At 42.0% G+C, this 17,746-nt stretch overlaps 2 protein-coding genes across 3 annotated transcripts; one reads left to right on the top strand and one right to left on the bottom strand.

The window, feature by feature from the left end:
- Window positions 1–138: 138 nt before the first annotated feature.
- Window positions 139–3,039, bottom strand: LOC113993716 (nicotinamide riboside kinase 2-like). Its single transcript, XM_027732151.1, has 8 exons — window positions 2,745–3,039; window positions 2,504–2,594; window positions 2,054–2,099; window positions 1,727–1,913; window positions 1,501–1,572; window positions 735–841; window positions 444–535; window positions 139–333 (listed from the first exon to the last, which is right to left on the bottom strand). Exons 1-8 carry the CDS (start codon window positions 2,768–2,770, stop codon window positions 328–330), a joined length of 627 nt encoding a protein of 208 aa, XP_027587952.1. The 5' UTR covers window positions 2,771–3,039; the 3' UTR covers window positions 139–327.
- Window positions 3,040–4,235: 1,196 nt separating this feature from the next.
- LOC113993720 (CDC42 small effector protein 2-B-like) lies at window positions 4,236–15,442 on the top strand. 2 transcript variants are annotated; one of them, XR_005566779.1, is made up of 5 exons: window positions 4,236–5,766; window positions 7,164–7,377; window positions 7,794–7,895; window positions 8,428–8,613; window positions 12,591–15,442. XR_005566779.1 is itself a non-coding variant. In XM_027732155.2 (4 exons), the coding sequence occupies exons 2-4, from the start codon at window positions 7,324–7,326 to the stop codon at window positions 8,500–8,502; spliced, it is 231 nt and encodes a 76-aa protein (XP_027587956.1). In that variant the 5' UTR covers window positions 4,236–5,766; window positions 7,164–7,323; the 3' UTR covers window positions 8,503–15,442. The 2 variants fall into 2 exon arrangements, 1 of the variants encoding a protein (XP_027587956.1); XM_027732155.2 differs by having other exon boundaries at window positions 8,428–15,442.
- Window positions 15,443–17,746: the final 2,304 nt, after the last annotated feature.

Raw genomic sequence — 17,746 nt, 5'->3', positions numbered from 1 at the left:
CCAGGACAGTTGTGCCCCTTCACATCAGTTCCACTATAATGTTTTAACATATGGCAGTAAGAACATCATGAAAAGAATTCCCAGGAGACTTGGGAAAGACTGAGATCATCTGAGACGACATAATAAACTGAAACACAATTTAGGATCACAGACAAGGGGGGAGTGCTTTTTAATTATGGCCATGTAGAACTCCAGTTTTCAAGGGAAGGTTGAACAAAGTTGAACTTAAGAGCTGAGTCTTCACAGAAGCTGGAACTTTAGTGGCAGTCAGGTAGACAGCATGGAGCAAACAGGAATCATCTTCAAACAAGAATCAGCAGCAGCAGCTTATTTCTAAACAGAAAGACAGAAGTGAACATATTTCAAGTTACAGCTTCATGCATTTTCAACACAGGTTTTGAAAGAGTTGCCTTTGAATTGCAGTTATAAGCATGCACACCTACCTGGGTGTTAAGTAATTCTTCAATCTTATTCTGGATCTGCCCATACACATCATTAAACAGCTCCTCCTTTGATTTTGTTCCATCCAAGTGCACTGAAAGTAAAGTAACAGAGCTATAACTGAATGTTTCTAAGCTTACCAGATCCTAATTTAAAAAGCATGCACCTGACTGGTATGAGAGAAATACACTCCCTCACCTGCTTCATTCACCTCTTCTCATGCATCTAACCAGTATGTATAGAGCAGGTCTGAAAAGCAATCTCATGAAGTCCTTTTGTCATTAAAGACTTACCCACATCAACTCCAAGTTCTTCCATTATCTTCCTGTGCTTTACATACATAGGCCAAACGTGGCCATCAAACAGTCCAGGTGGATCTGGTACAGTGTAATTCCTTGAACTGTAAATTAAGGCATTGTTACTCAAAAGTAGTGTAATTACAGTTCAAAGAAAAGACATTTTACTCAGCTTCTCTACACACTAGCCTGAGCCTGTTGTCTCCAATGTAGTTTCTGAGCTTATGGAAAGTCAGTATTTAGCAAGAGCTGCAAGCACAAAAATACCCAAGTAAGTCGGAATTTGATGGGCAGGTCCAAAGAGCTCAAGATGCAAAGAGTTCCCAAGACAGACTGATCTAAATATTGATGAGTAAACTCTGAAAGCTACAGCAGAACTTCGGGTAAAACAGCCGTTTGCTTATTTGTCTTGAAATGGAACTTCAAGTTTAACACCTTCCATTTGCATTAAGAACACTGTATATGCACAACAGTACAGCCAAGTGTAAACCCCCACATAGTTCAAGATCTGGGAACCCTATCATTGGAAAACCAGCAAGGGAAAAGACTAGTGAAAGGTCTGTGCAGAACCTGAGCATTACATACACAAACACAATGGCTTGGTAGGAAGCTTTGGGTTGGTTTACTGAAGGAAGCTTCAGTCTTCTAATAAAACAGCTACATTAGCATTTATGCCTTCTTATCTAAAAGCTTCAGAGAAACAAAATCTTGAACAGAGTAAGATGTTACTGGGCTAACAAGGAAACTAGAAAGACAAATTTACCTTCTTCTCCTTTTGCACTCTTCGTATGGAATGGAAAGAAAGTACCGATGGTGGAATACGTCAATCAGTGGCCTGAAAGAGACGTGGTTGGTTACAGTAGCAAAAAATGGAGAGGTAAAACTACATCCATTTACTGTACCTAGAGCAACCTTCAGACTTGTGACATCTAAACTCAGCAGTAGCACATAATGTAAAAGTCAAAACATATGGATGCATATTTGATTACCTGTAGGTGTAAAGCAGGAAGCCTTCAACGATAAGAATGTGAATTGTTTCATCTCCTCCCTCCTTATCTGGCAAGATCTGGGCATCCAGTGTGTTGTTGATCCCATGAGAACGTTCAAACTTGACTGGGTTTTTTATCCAAGCATTTATGGTGCTCATCATGGCTTCCATGTCTAATGCACTAATCACTAAGACAAAACAGACAACTATCATTAAGCAGTAATTAAATATTATCTAGTAATACAGTCAGTACAAAACAGTGCACATAAAGAATCAAAAGACTCCAAGTTTTTGAGTTATGCTTTGAAATACGGTAAGAAAGGCTTACCATCATACTGTTTAAACCCATCTTCAACTTCTATTTCATCTTGGGGCTGAAACAGTAATAAGAAAAAAAAAAACACAAACCTACTTGGTCAGGAAAACTACCGAGAAGCTCAATACCCATTTCAAAGCAAAATTCAAGACTCAAACCCTGAAGCCACCAAAAAGAGGCTCTTCACCCTCCACCAGGTTCCTCTGCATGCAGATAAAAACCAACAGTACGAGGCTCAGATAAAGCCGCTCGCTTCTCTATCTTCCCAGCGACACGAGCACACCGTGCAGCCCTCCACGGGGACGGAAAATCACCCGGACACGCTGGAGCGCTTATCCGCCGGGCACACGGGCCCAGCCAGGCTCTGCAGAGGCGGCGCAGGGCGGGCACCGCGCCAGCAGCGCGGGCGGAAGCCCGCGGGGGTCACCCCGCGCCCTCCCGCGGCCGGCAGGGCCCGCTCACCTTGAAGAAGTCGTCCTGGTGCACCACGCTGCAGTTGGGCAGGGCCCGCATCAGCCGCCGCGTCAGGGTGGTCTTGCCGCCGTTCGTGACCCTGCGGCGAGAGCGCGGCCGTCGGGGAGCGCCACGTGGGGACCGGGTAACCCGCACACCCCCCGGCACTGCGGCACCGAGAGGGCCGGCGGAAGGGACCCGCGCCCGCACCGCACCCCGAGCCGCCCCCCGGCCCGGCCCCGGCTCTCACCCGCCGATGCCGATGATGATGTTCATGGCGTGTCCCGCGGCCGCCCGGCCCGACTCCTACCGCCTGTCCTGAGGGGCTGGGAAGGGGGGGGGACCCGGTGTCTCCGGTACCGGCCGCCTACGTGCCTGAGCCGGGACCCGGGCAGGGGGAGGAAGGGGCCGGAGAAGAGGAGAAGGTGGAGAGGGGAGAGGCCAAACGTCAACTGCGGGTCCGCGCCATGGTGGCTCTGAGCAGCAGCAGGGCCGGTCCGCGCCGCGCCGCGCGCTCCGCAAAGGGGGGTGGCTCCGCCGCGCGCGCGCCTTCCCCTCGCGCCCCGCCGCGCCCATTGGGCGGCCACCGCCTCCCCCCGGCCAATGCGGAGCGGCGCGGCGCGGGCGCCTCGCGGTGATTGGCTGCGGCGCTCTCAGTCAGGCCGGGCGGTGTTACAGCGCGGCCGCTGGGGGGCGCTCGTTGGGCGCCGCACCGGGCACGGACGGGCGCGCCGATGGCGGGGGCGTGGCGCCCCCACGCGGCTCCGGCGGCGCAGCGCGGGAGAGGAGCTGCAGCAGTGCCGGGCGCTCGGCCGGGCTCCTCCGCCGTGGTGCTGCCGGTGGCCCGCTCCGGACACCGGCCCGGCTCTCGGCACTGAGGAGCTGCGCTGGGGCCGGGCGGCGGCTGGGCCGGGGCCGAGGCCCGGGCCGGCCGTAACTCTCCGTGAGGGCGCGGCGGGGCGGGGAGGCCGCGCGCGCGGTGCGCAGGGCGCCCCCTGGCGGAGCGCGCGGCCCAGCGTGTGTGAAGGTCACGGCGTGTCCTCGCGCCGGGCCGTGAGGGGGCTGCGGGAGCCCGGGGAGGACTGACCGGGAACGGCCCCGAGCAGCCCCTGCTTCCCCTGCTGCCCTCACACCCTGTTCCTTGGCGGCTGTGTGAGGCCCTCGGCAGCGGCTGCCGGGGCTCGGACTCCTCCAAACGGCTGTGCCTGAGGGACTTCACCTTTTCTTTCTTTTATCCTTTTATAAAGAAGGGAAACTTATCGTCACAGCTTTCTTTTTCTTTTTTTTTCATTTTTTTTTCTGGTAATTTAATCTGAATTTATTTTTAGTAACAATTAATTCCCTAAGTTACAAACCAGTAACTCTGTTCACCATGTTTACAATGCCAGTGGTTGGTGTGCTGCCAACCATTTTCTTGTTTCTCATCCTTTTGTGATTTTTGCTAATTTTCTTCTGGTAAGACCACAGGCAAATCTCAGTTGATTTCTTTCGCAGTTATTTTTAACTTCCAAAGGGAACACATAATTTGGCCTCTTGACTTTTCTTCTTTTTTGAGGAGGAATAGACATTTAGTTGAAAATATATTTTTTTCATTTTGTGATTACGGTTATTTAGCTCATTTTCACTGTGAAATAGAAGAACTGCCTTTATGGTTTGGGGTATTTTTTGTGACGGTTTTTTCGGAATCTGTACATACTCTGGTAAAATCAGGATGTTACTTGCAAGCAGTTAAACTCACTCTACTTCAGGATTTTAGCTGTTTGGCTCCAAAGTTCTTCCAAAGAAGAACTTGGTCATTTATTGTCTTGTACTCCTCACCTTTCACCAAGCAAGATGCACTCTTCAAGTTTCATGCTCAAAACCAGTATTTGAAATACAAATGCTGATTTTTTGCCACACCTTGCCATTCAAATATATAAACATACAATTGTTGGAGGATTTTAAAAGATATCAAATGAGCAAAGGATAATGAACAAATTAGAAGCACAGAGGCAATTAGGATGAAATATGCTTCTCACATCAACTCAGTACTGATAGAGCTGGCATGAAAATGGCAACTGGACTCAGTTAATCACAGTTTAACAATGAATTGGGGCAGGGTGATGGCAGCCTGTGCCTGATGTGTGATAATATACATGAACTGTACCCTCATTGTCCTTCACTAACAGCTCCAGCCAAGAATTTTACATTAGCAGACTTTGAGTCTAAAGTTGGGAAGAATAAACACGTTTAGTGTTGTTAATTATCAGGATCACTGTGCACCTCTCATGTCTGTGCAAAGAGGATTCTTTTGTTTTGGTTTGGGCAAATATTTTCCACTGATACTTTGTAAGTAAAACAGAAGAGTATTTTGAATACTTTTTAATACACAGCAATGGTACAACAAATTGAGTGTTATGCTCAGGAAAGTAAATCTGAGCCTTCGTAAAGCTCTTGGGCACTTTAAGGCTCCGGGCTCCAGAAGGGCAGTGCATCCTGCCATGGGATCCAGCATCCGTGTCTGCGCGTGCTAGCCATTTCCCAGGCCCTTTGTCCCCTCTGCTCGATGATACTGCTGCCATGGTGAAAAACAGAGGGAAAGAACAACAGGATATTGTCCCATTCTACTCTGCGTGCCAACTGTGACAAAATGTTGTTTTCTCCTCGATTTGGGGATCCTTGTTGGGGATTCTTGTTGGCTTTTACTGGTCCTGAGTGAGCCTGGAGACACTGAGGTGTTTTTAAAAATCTCCCAGTTAGTGTGGAGACCTTGAGTCTCCGGGAGCAAGGTGGTGTCCCATGCACTGGCGCGAACGCTGCCGTCCTGGGGGATGATTCTCTGACTCATGTAGCGGAAAAGAAGCGTCGTGGTGTAAAACACAACAGGAAGACGCTGAGCACGCCGTGTGCCAGGGGACACCTGCAGAGCTGCCGCAGGGGTGGAAGTGAGCCACGGGCTGCAGGGGGAGTGCTGAGAAAACTGCACGGCTGCACAAATCTGACGCCAAACCAGGGCGCTATTTTTGGTCTCCGCTCTGCTGTTCTGACACCTGTGGGCTCGCGTGAAGCGCGCAGCTCACTTGGGCAGCACCTCCTCCCGGAGCCCAGGAACCGCCGCAGGGCACGGGATCGCAGCGCAGCGCTCCTGCTTGGCCAACGGGACTAATTATAGCCCAGGAATATGAACTGTGAACGTGCTGGAGCTGCCGAGACGGGAGCTGGCTGTGTGCCAGCGCTCGAATGAGGACACTCCATCCCGGCAGGACTGCCTGGGAGCTGCAGGAAACCCCGAGGTATGCGCGAGCCCCACGGAGGGAGGTGGACACATGGGGGGTAGGGCGGGAGGATGAGGCGTTCAGCCCTTACTGTGGGATGGGGATGCTGTCATCTCAGTCAGTCTGCTCTCGAAATAGGTTATCACTGCAGAGGGACACACTTTGTGATTTTTAAGAAAATCTGCATGTGAAGTGATAGCAAAAGCTTCGGCTTCTGCATGTTCTTACGGTAGTGTGGGCCACTGTCCCTTCTAGTGATGATAAAGACCATTGTGAGAAGATGAGGAGAGGTTAAAAATTTATCTACCCAGGATAAAATTAAATAATATATGACATGTTCTGCAATAATGTATCATATGGACTACCTAAGGCAAAGGGACAGACATAACAAATGTTTTGAAAGATAAATGGCAGAAATTTAAGAAATCTCCTTGAAGTGTGAGAAGTGAGGAAGTGTAAGAAAACCACAAAGGTGAAAGAAATAGATGTGCTAATTACATAATTGTGGGACTACATAAGAAATGCCTGTGAAGGGGGAAGCTTATGCTGTTTGGTTGTGAGAGCTTTAGTGGGCGTCCAGAAAGATTGAATTGCTGAAGCTGTAACTTCTGTTAAACTGTAAGCTTGAACAAATAACAAAATCTTCTTTATAAATGAACAGGTTGTAACATTGTTTTAATGAACAAGTTGATATGAAAGGCTACTCCGTAGCCCTAGGTTTGATTCGAAGGAAGATATGTTAAAAAAAAAAAAAAAAAGGTCAGTGACTACTAAAAGTTGGGCTGTGTCCTGGCTGCAGGGCACTTAGAGTCAGTGAGTCTCCTGGTTGCGTCTCCAGTTCAGGAGTGCCATGCTAATAGTTTTGTGTATTCTGGGAAGCTCCAGGCTCTGATGAATGATTTCTCTTGCTGGTATACAAGGCTCTTCTTTTCTCTTTTAAGGGCTATTTGGAGTTATCCAAGGTTCTTCGCTTTAAGCTTTTCTGTGTCTAAGAAGAGTAACCATATCAGATGTAAAGCCCAAACTTTCTTTTGCACCAGTTTGTAAATGTTAAGTGGCCAATCTGTTGTGGTTCAAAGTTAGTTTCTTTCGAAATAGTAAATAATTCATAAGTATTGGCTAGCTCTGCTTACAGACAGATTATAGACTGTTAAACAAGGCCTCACTTAATTCTAGCATTGTTTTTATTATATTTCTGTAAAGAACTTATGTTACTGTCTGTGATTAAATACACAGAGTTCTTACCCCTGATTTCTGACATGGACATACTGATTTTAAATTGATGCTACTCTCTTTTCCTGGTGTGTTTAAGAATGTAACAGTCTTGCTTTAGTCTTATGAGTTGCCTGTTTCTCAATAACTCTTACAAAACTTTGATATATTCAATGTAAACTTAAATAATAATCTCTTTACAGGTATACTGATCAGATGCATTCTGTGATCTTTACCAGTGAACCTGCACAAGCAATTCCTTTCTAAGCTCACTCAAGGAACTGCATCTTGGTCCTTGTACTCCTCAAACTCCCAGAGAAATAATTTCACTTAACAAGACCTTGTTACCTACTGAGAAATATAATGACTGAATTCCTGGTTTGTTTTAACTGGTGCAATGGTGAACAGCCCCAGCCGGTAGGTAGATGCACAACTGCCACCTTTGTCATATTTGAAATTTCTTCTTTCAGTTACAGAGAAAACACTTTCATTGTCCTGTTGTTTTGATTAATTTGGGCAAAGTGGTGCAAAAGCCAAAACCAGTCCATTTGAATTATGTGTGCTTTGCCAGAAACTTGGACCGTATGACTGTTTGCAGTTCTCAGACCCTGACTTTCCAACATTAAATGAAGTTTTTGCTAAAATGTAATTAGCAGCAATAAAAGTGACTGTGATCTTGTCTTATTGCAAACAGTCTGAAACTTCAGCCTGGTTGCTGTGAGATTTAATTAGGGGTCAGTGCTGGCTATCTATTTTTATCTCAGCTGCTTGTTTCTATCTGAAAGCTGCTCATGTTTTCTGAACAGAGACCTAAGATATCTTCTTTTTTGTAGAAGAGGCGTCGGAGACTGGACCGGAATATGATCGGAGAGCCAATGAATTTTGTACACACCGCACATGTTGGGGCAGGAGAGATGAGCAGTGACTACACATCAGTAAGTGTGCACCTCTTGGGTAAGCAGACACCTCCACTCCGTAACCTGTAGAGCAGGCAGCTAATAAAATATTAGATAATTGTAAGACAGAGAAAAACCTGACTTTTTTTTTAACCAATAGAAGAGCATCAGAACAGAACTGTCTTTTGGTTTGTAAACACGAGATACTGTGGGAGATACACTCAGGAAGTGCCCATTTCCTCAGTGTCTTTACATATGATGAGAACCTTTTGGATATGGATTCTGTGGATGCACTTGATACTGGGAGCAGATAACACATCACCTTGAAGTCAAAGCTGTGCCAGGGTGAGGGATGTAAGAATAAGTGGATTTTGGATAGCAAAACACATCTCATACACTGACTTGAAAGAGTATTTAATAATCCTGGGTTTAGTTGTTATTTTTCCCTACTACAGTTGGAACGTAGCACTGTAAACACATGACCCACCTGTCTTTTCAATTTGATGCTTTTAATAATTGCTCTGGCAACCAGAATTTATAAGATGCATGTTCTAATAAACTTTTTTTCCAGGCTGTATCAATTCAGGACCACATGAAGTCTAAAGGTGGCTACACAAATGGCACTTCTGCAACTGTTGAGATGTAGGAAACTGAGAGAAGGCTGAAATCTGCTCTATGAGGACCCCCTGGACTGTGCTTTCATATTCTCTAAAACCTCTTTATTATGGAGTAGGGAGAGTACTTGAATTATAAATAGGTCAGTACAAGCTTTGGTGTTCTTTGCACAATACCTTCTGAAGGGGGGTTATTGTAAATGATCCTTAAAATGGTCTTTTGTGGTAGTGTTTGTAGTGGCAACTGTAATTTGTCACTGTGGATGAATTCCTAGCTCTGTCCCAAAAACCTCACAAAGTTGTCTTGTAGGATGGAATTTGAAGTCAGTATGAATTGTTTGGGATTTTGGTCTCTGTATTTTTCTCCCCTCATGAAATGCAGATTGATTTAATTGGAAGGTATTGCATGTTTTCACTTCTAACACAGGCTAAATTGAGAGCCAAGTATGGTCTTGTAATTTTCATAAAACTTTGGACCTGTTTTTTAGATGTTTTACAACCTAAGGCATAACTCTTTGGTATTTTTAATGTCTTTTGATGGTGAACAAACTAATGTAATATAGTTAGCTGAGTCTGCAAAACACAGTGAAACTTCTGCCTTGCTATGATAACACTTTTGTAACTAAAAATGGAGGTTTTGCAAACAGAAGGACTCTCAAATGAGACTTAGAACAACAGATGTGTCTCAGTGACTGGGCTGCCTCCATCCACACACACTCTGGTGTGACTGGCAGGTATTACTGCAACACAGCTGATGGCACCTGCCAGTTAACTTCAAGTGGTGCTGAAATATGCTCATAACTGTGTGTTAATTTTGCATGATTACCATTGAATCTTAAACTAAACTTATATAAGATCACTCTCTTTGTTACCCATCTCTAACAGTAACCATACAGGACTTCAAGGGATATCTTGCTGATGTTTCTGGCTCTTTAATTGAATGACTTTGTTTCAGAATTTTTTCTTGCATGTGGTTTAAGTGATACAACCATGTGAAGTACACACTCTCAAAGAATACTGTGAATAGTTGCAGGGGAATAGTAAATGGAAACAGTGTCTTGCAGAGTTCCAGCAATTCCTAAATATTTAAAGAAATAGCCATAAATATTTAGACATACTGAAATTACAGTTTATTACTGAGCTCCTATTGATCTTTCTATTAAATGATAGGACAAAACTCTTGAAGTCAAGCAAGGTTTTCCTTTTACCCAATCACTGACAACTGTTCCCCAGCTCAAAATTTTTATGACTACCAGTGTAGAAACTCAGGACATCCTCTTGCTAGCAGGGGATTAACTAAACACAAGTATTTTAATTGCTGCCATATCAGCACCAGGTATGCTGGAAGTCAGTGAAGTTCTTTCCTTGCACTAGGCAGAACACCAGTTATGAACTTCTTTCCATTTAAAAAAAAATCTAGCTGGCAAATCTTTTAACTTCTTCGATTCTGTTTGTAGTTGGTGATACTTCTTAAATCTAGATTGCAGGCTTTGCTGAATTGTTAGGCTGCCTTTCTGAGTACAGTAGGGAACTTAAAACATGAAAGGTAGCTCTGTGTTCCTGTACGTGTTCAAAAAATAACTTCCCCTCCCCCATTTCATCTTTAAGGGCCAAAGAGGAAGGGGGAGTATCACTTTCTATAACAGTCAACAGCTGATCATAACATTCTGTAATCATATGACAGAAATCTAATATCTGTGTCTTGCTAGGTCTTTACTCTTGAATCAAAATGCACGTCAGATTTTAATATATTTTAAAATTAGCATAGTTAGCTGCACATTTAGCTTTTGAAAGTCTTTCATATTACTGTCTTCTAACTTCAGGTATATTCCAACCACCTAGTTAGGACAAAGTTTAAAGAAGATAAATCCTGCATACTGTTGAGGAAGCATAAAGTGTCCAAGCTGTTACAAAAAATAGATTCCAATTCACCTGCTATTATACTGAGTTCATGCATTGAATTATTCAATCACCTGCCCAGAAAAATGGGTGGTAGGGCAGATGTCATAAAGAAAATGGGTTGTAAGAAAACAAATTGAGCAGGAGTTACAGTTTACCAAAGACCCATTTGGTAGGTCTAAGATTAGTGGTGTAACTAGAAATAAAGGAGTTGGTCATCGTGTCAGTTCTTGTCTCTAAAAGTAAACCAACTGAGAATTTATTATTAAACTCTTATTTGGAGAAAAATCCTAATTTTCATCATGCAAACCAAGTAGCACTATGTAAAACTAACCTATTTTCCTCAGAGTATAGAGTATTATATAGGTCCATAATAAAGTATCACATAATTAAAATGAAATTATTTGTTATTGCATTAAGAGTACCGTTATTTTTAAAAATCTAAACAAACATAAACACATGTCTTGGGATTTAGGTATTTTCTTGCTCTATATTTAGAAACCTTACGTAGCTGTAATCTGTCGTGTAACTCAGTATAAGTCTATCTCAGTTGTAACAAATATTTTGAATTGGGCACTTGAACTCTTTTCATACTGTGGAAAATCTTGATATTTTCTCTGCACTGAAAACCTGTTGGTTAAGTGGAGGGATCAGCGTGGCTTGAACTTTCACTGCACAAAATCAAATTTCTCCACTAGAGAGCACAGTTTTACATCAAGTCTTCTCTGCTCTATGCAAGCTTTCATTCCATCGTGGTGTTTGGTGGCTTGTTTGGTGGTTTTTGAACTTGACTGGAATAAAATACAGAAATAATACCAATTGATCATATTTTTTACTACATTGTAGGCTGTGAAGACCTTTTGCCAAGACAATCAAGTACCATTACTACTCTAACTTGGTGGCATTTTATGGTTTCTTTTTGTAGTCAGAAGTAAAATAACTTGCAAGCAGAGCAGGATCAGGTGTTTTATATGTAATCTGTCAGAGCCTCACCACTGTTTGCTTCTTTAAAAAACTAAAGTCATGGGAGGGGGAGTTACTTCCAATACTACCTGTCTTATCCCTTGATGTCCCTGCTAGGCTTTACTGACTGTCCCATAATGCTGCATAAACCTGTGGTCAGTATGTAGAAAAGGTATTTGGCTTTTTCACAACCTGATGTGTCTAATGTTTCCTGTAGAGCAGCTTTATATATATATATATATATATATATATATTATGTGGTGTCATGCTATGTTCAAGTTAGCCTGTGATATAACTTGTAACCCAGGCATGCAGTGCTATTCCTTTGTATGCTCTTGCCATATTGGACCATCAGGTGCTTCTGTAGCTTCCACTCTGTACTGACAAAAAGCGTTAAGAGATGAATAAATACCCTTAACCTTACTATGCCAGCAAGAATAAGCACAATTCAACAGTGTTAATTTTCGCGTTCATGAAATTCACTATATATTACTAAATGCAGTAACACTGAAAAAAATAATCAGATCTGTCAATGAAGGCTGCTCCTGACTATGGTCAGATTTACTTTGCTATCAGCAATGTGACACTGCCATAAAAACCCAACAGCTGAAGATAAGAATGATCTTGTCTGCCTTTCATAATTACTGTGGAACTACAGGAAGACAACAGTGCTGTTTTATAGCTGTTTTAACCCCACTGCAGATATCCTGTGGTGAGTCTGTTCCTGTAAGGCTTCCAGATACTTTGTGGTTCTGCAAACTTGTACAGTCAAGAATCTCAGGCAGTTTTTTCACTGTGTTAGGAAATCACTGAGATGAAGTTAGGCTGTTGGGGAATATGAGGGAGAAGCCAGATCCTCCTTCCTAGTGATTCTGTCTTCTGTTCTCAGGAGAACAAACTCTTCAGTGGGACAGATTATTGAGACTGCTTCCCAACTCTGGTTTAGTAGATTATGCTTCTAGTTTATGGCTCCTGGAGGTAGACTTTGAATTCTAAAATCTGTAAGGCAGGTGAATCATGCACTAAGGGCTAATGTCAAAGATGTGAAGTTCTGAAATAAAAATCTGGTTCATTAGATTGCAGATTGGTTTTAGGGCAGAAAATGCAGACAAGCCATAAATAGAAAGTTCTTCTAAAACCAAGGCTACTTGGAATAAAACTTTCTCATTTATTTATTTTTAAAGAGCTGAGACTTGCATTTTTAGCTCCTTGCTATTGTAGTACCACTCTTACTATGTACCTTTCTGTTTTAATACAGGGACTGAATTGACAGAGTTTAGCCCCAAGTAGCAGTTAATGCTTGAAATTCAAAATTTTAGCTGCATACCTCTACAGCTGAAGTCCTGTGTGCCTAAGGATGCTGTGCGTGGTTGGTGCTTGGACTTCTGCAGATAAACTGTCCTTTCTTCGTTCACGGTAATTTGTCTGGCACACAAGGTCCAAGGTACTTACATGACTAGTTTTCCTGATGATATTTATGTGATTACAGTGTATATGTAAAAGGTTTCTAGTCCTGTACAGAATAGGTCCTTCCTAGGAACTGGCCTGTTGGACAGCTTCTCCCTCAACAGAGCCTTAAGCTGTGGAGTTACTTCACCTTGTCACACACAGAGCTCTGAGCTCTGCTTTGCTGTGTGAAAGCATAAAGTCCCCTTGTTATGGCTTAATTCTTTGCACTCCAGGGAAGGTGTTGGAGAGGCCAACAGGTACATCAGGAACTGTAGAAGCAATGAGGTATAGAAGTGAGGGAGGCTTATCCCTGGAGAGGCACTGTGGTACACAGTGATGAGGAAGGGGCAGGGAGCAGAACATGTGCATGTTGACATTTGTTATCTGCAATGCACAAGACAGCTTTGTCGATATCAATTGGAAAATACCTGTAATATGTGCATAATTGGTATATGGAGGAAACTGGGCACTTAATGCATGACTAAGCTGGGACTTTGAGACACAGATTGCCAATACCACTTTAATGAATGATAGTATCCTCTTCCTGCAGTGACTTACAAAGCTGTTTACAGAAAGTATGGAGTCACCCAGAAAAGTAGCTCTGGTTTCAGCTGTTACACACTGATGTCACATATATGTTTGGGAGACAAGATGGCCTTTTCTTTTCTTTTTTTTTTTTCTTTTTCTTTCTGCTGTGTGTGAGGTTGCAGATATTCTAAATGCTGAGGTCTGCTGCACCCAACAGAAAACAAGCCAAATAAATTTAGTGAATGCAAAATAGCAGTAGTAAAAGGGTATTTGCCTTTGGTCCACTGTGCTGCCAAAGCTTCAGGGAAACTAGCTAGATCCATCTGATATTCAGATTCCAGGTCTTGGGAGGATAGGGACAAATTGGAGTGAAAGGTCATGAAGACTTCCTTGTGCCTGAGGAAGTTTGGGTAATAGTCTCCTGGACCCTCTGCAGGCTGAGATGTCAAGAGGCCACCACAGCTACACCAGATTTCCATTAATGCCTTTTCTCCTGAAGCTGTGTAGAGAATGGAAAGACAAACACAGGGAAAGCACTTTGAGGAGGCAGGGATGTTACTAGTATGTGTTTTCCTGTGCCAAAAAAGCTCCCAACTTGATGTACTTGATGCTGAGGCTGCTGACTTTACCTGGGAACTTAGAGATGTGCAAGCATTGTAACACAATCCTGTGCCCTTTCAGGGAGAGTGGGGTGTACAGGGAACCATGGCATGGTCTGCTTTGGCCTCTGCACTGCCTAAACCCAGCTTATCAAGGTTTGCAGTAAGGCTACTGAACACCTTGTGGTTGTCACTTGTTCCATACATCCTGTTTCTGTGCATCCCATTAGCATGATCAAAATCCTAAAATGATACCCAAAACCTTAGTTTGAAGAGAAGTTCTCTTCTCTTAATCTAGTTTTAATCTCATTTAGAAGACAGTAGTAACAGCTGGACAAGAACAACAACTTTGAGGTGTCTGTTGAAACCTCTACAATAAATTAGTCATGAAATCAAGGCCACTTGAAACTACTTTACCTTTTAAATTTTGTGTTGTTATTAAAACAATGTAAAAGGGAAGAATATTCTAAACAAATTTTAAGTTTCCTCTGATATTTGCATATGAATCCAAACTGAACAAAAACAAGGTTATTATTACTAAGGGCCCACCCTAATTCAGGGGTGAAAAAAAAAGAGTGAATTATGTCTTTTAGTGCTTTAATATACGTTTTAATATATATGTATATATTTAGACCTTCATCTTAAGTAATGTGTAAGGAAATAAGCCATTCTTTTAAACTGAAATTAGTATGATTGCTCTGGCTTACTGGAAGTTAAAAAAAAAGGACTTAAAATCTACATGTAAACTACTGAGAGAGAATCTGATGTGCTTTTAAAGCTGACATTGGCCTGTACAAGTGGATGACTAATTAATTTCATATTTCTTCATCAAAGAGTTAGAAAAAGTGCTTGGTTACAGGATTTTTATTTTATATATAGTAGTGTATTTACATGCATCTGATCTTGCTGGTGCTTAAGAAATACATGTACATTTTACATAACTTACCTGAGCTGAGTCTAAAGGTGAATGAAGACTATCCTGATAACCAGTAATTAGTGAGCTCTCTGAAATTAAGGATTCGTAGATCTGACAAAACAATGGCACTTATTCTAGACATAAATCTATTTTTTAAAAATTGATCTAATATATGTAATTTGAAAGTCCAGACTCAACATGGGCTGGGGCTGCATATTAATGGTGAAAGAAATATGCTTTTAAATGCAGTTACCCACATTTACCCTTGCAGTCTCTACCACGGGGAATATTAAAACTTGACTCAATACCTTTGAGGGTGTGATACAAACTCGAAAATATAATTCAAAAATAAGGTTTGCAGCCCTTCATTAATGCATGCTAATGTGTCCTTGCTGCATAATGGTGTATGAGTAAGGCTTTCACTAGTTTCTTTCAACTACTTTAAACATCACCTTGAAAATGCATTAAATTAGTTGTTCTCTCTGCTGCATAATACTCAGTGAACTAGGGTATGTCTTGCTTGCATAGATTAATACTTACTGGTGTTCAGATAAGGCTGTTAGTCCATGGGGAAAAGTTGCTACATGTGCTTGTATTAATAAATAGTTCTTAAACACTGTCTGTGTTCTGGATCATTCTCTTGCCAGGAGATACAGGTCCCATCAGGCTGCTGCACATGTCCCTGTGCTTGCCATGTGTGCCTGTCTCACAGAGACAGCAGGTTCCAGCAACAATGTTTCCTGTGCCCTTTTAATCAAGAGGTTTCACAGTGTTGTTTTGCTGTTTCCAGGCTCCAGCCAAAAAGCTGTGAAAGTATGAAGCACTGAAAAGAGTTTGTAGGATGGAGTAAAATATTCTTTGGTTAAGCCACTTCCTTTTCCTCGTCACCTGTTTTATTCTGTCCTATTTCTCTAGTGCCTACTAATTTTCTTAAAAATATACTCAGTATTTGGGACAATGTTCTCTTTTAGTTCTTAGAAGTTAATACAACATGTTACAAATTCCTTCATCCCTTTGAAGCTTGTTGATTAATGCACCCAAAATCCCTTCTGTCTGATTTTTGTATGACATAACTGTTTGGTGAGCAGAGTTTAGTCACTTTTGCAGTTCTAGTCCTGCAAAAATGATGCAATGTTTTCTCTTAAATACCTAATGCTGATAGCCACTCTCCCAAATGTGCCTACCTGAGAAGGCAACTATCTTCTGTTTATGGCATTTTATGCAAAATTAACAGAATTAGACAGTAATTCAAAGTTAAGCTATTGGAAGAGCTAATTTCATTGCATAGGGAGATATATAGGGAAGGAACAGGAAAAGGCAGATTGGTTGGGATAAGTTTACTCAAAAGCCAAAAGGCTGATAAATATGAAAAACACTAAAGTAGCACTTAATGCAATATGGGAGTTAGGAGAACAGCCCTGGATAGAACAGAAGAAATAGAAGATATCTTGGATTTCTTTCCTTGTGAGTGAAATCATTAGTGTTTAGAAGTGTAAGTGCTGGAAAACAGCAGAGGGAAGGAAAGGATAATTTCATTATGTCTGTGAAAAGGATTTCAACATATGTGTATTATTCAAGCAGTTTACTTTCTGTGCTAATTGTTATTTAGATTCAGTTTCCACTTTCTAACTAATGTGCTCAAAGCTTACATTAAACATTTCCATTCCTTAACACTTTAGGAATGCCTGAGTTGAGTTACGGATTTTATTCCAAGTTGATATTTTGGTTGGGAAAGGGATTTTTCTGAAAGTGTTGTTGCTCTTCTCTCTGATGGGAAGAATTATGGTGGTATAGGAGGATAGAATTCTTTTTAGTATCTTACACTGATCATGGGTAGAGGCTGTATTGTTCATTCCAAGTAAGAAACTTCAGCTTTAAAACTGGAGGGGGGAAAAAAAAAAGAGGATCCTTTAGGCTTTGAAGCCATTCTTCAAGGTCTGAGTCTTTAGAGCCTGGGTTTCTTCTGCCTGGCATTGGAAATAACACATATGAACAAAATCTAGTTTTTCTCATAGTGTTGAAATTTGAGACTACATCATGTTTTTAGTTGTGGTTACACACTAAAGCTAATGGTAAAAATTAGAGACTACTAAAGTTGCCAATAAAGATAACTTAAGAAGTTTTCCCTGATACCCTAAATGTGGGCTCTTCAGTGGAGGTATTTCTAATCCACACAGTCCCACTGGACTGCAGGATGTGTGTTTAGTGTAAGAGATGTTTTCACAATACCTTTAAATATGCATCAAGGCAGAGGACATCAAACCAAACATACACTTTTTGAGAGGGAAATTCTCTTTTATTTAGAGGAAATTGTATTCCTATTTCTCCTTGGCCCATTTTTTTTTCCCAGCTGCAGACAGAATAAAAGTTGCTGTGCTTTCCTGGGAAACACAGGGAGAGGGATTAGGATGTGGTAGGACAGGACATGCCACCATGGAATGTGCTCCTGTGAGCAGCTACGCACTCGCAATTCAAATTAAACACTTCTTCCATGCCTGAAATACACTGTCATGTATATACCCTTAGCTCATTTCAGATCACAGAATTGGCAGATTTATTGAAGTAATCAGTATTCATCTGTCTTCCAGATCTTGTTAGACTCAGAAGAGACAGTAGTCAGGATAAAGTGTCATGGTTACTCTGACAACAGCACTAAAATAGAAACACACAGATGGACAATGTGCTAGCCTGTTTGGTTTTTTTTTTAAATACCAATTCTGCATAGAATATGAATTATTAGCTGTGTCACAGTGTTCCATTATCTTTCACTGTTTACGCACAATAAACTGTTAGCCACACTTTTGCAGCCCAGCAATTCTATAAGATGCATAAGCTTGTTCTGTTGCTGATCTAATGATGAATTGCAGATTGTCACTGAGGGAAAAACAAAAGCTTGTCTGTTACCATAAAAATATCAGTATT

The sequence above is a fragment of the Pipra filicauda genome, unplaced genomic scaffold, assembly GCF_003945595.2.
Source record: "Pipra filicauda isolate LSUMZ 115617 unplaced genomic scaffold, ASM394559v2 scaffold7_size6619720_pilon, whole genome shotgun sequence".
Lineage (NCBI taxonomy): Eukaryota > Metazoa > Chordata > Aves > Passeriformes > Pipridae > Pipra > Pipra filicauda.
The sequence above is the reverse complement of the archived record's forward strand: the minus strand, read 5'-3'. Positions and strand labels throughout refer to the sequence as shown.

What these genes read in the sequence shown, in the direction of transcription:
- LOC113993720 (XM_027732155.2), top strand. Translation starts at nt 7,324, where the DNA reads ATGACTGAATTCCTGGTTTGTTTTAACTGGTGCAATGGTGAACAGCCC. An exon ending in ATGGTGAACAGCCCCAGCCG is followed by an intron (nt 7,378 to 7,793) that starts GTAGGTAGATGC and finishes TCTTTTTTGTAG; the next exon opens with AAGAGGCGTCGGAGACTGGA. An exon ending in TGAGCAGTGACTACACATCA is followed by an intron (nt 7,896 to 8,427) that starts GTAAGTGTGCAC and finishes CTTTTTTTCCAG; the next exon opens with GCTGTATCAATTCAGGACCA.
- LOC113993716 (XM_027732151.1), bottom strand. Translation starts at nt 2,770, where the DNA reads ATGAACATCATCATCGGCATCGGCGG. An exon ending in ATCATCATCGGCATCGGCGG is followed by an intron (nt 2,595 to 2,744) that starts GTGAGAGCCGGG and finishes CTCTCGCCGCAG; the next exon opens with GGTCACGAACGGCGGCAAGA. An exon ending in GAGTGCAAAAGGAGAAGAAG is followed by an intron (nt 842 to 1,500) that starts GTAAATTTGTCT and finishes CTTAATTTACAG; the next exon opens with TTCAAGGAATTACACTGTAC.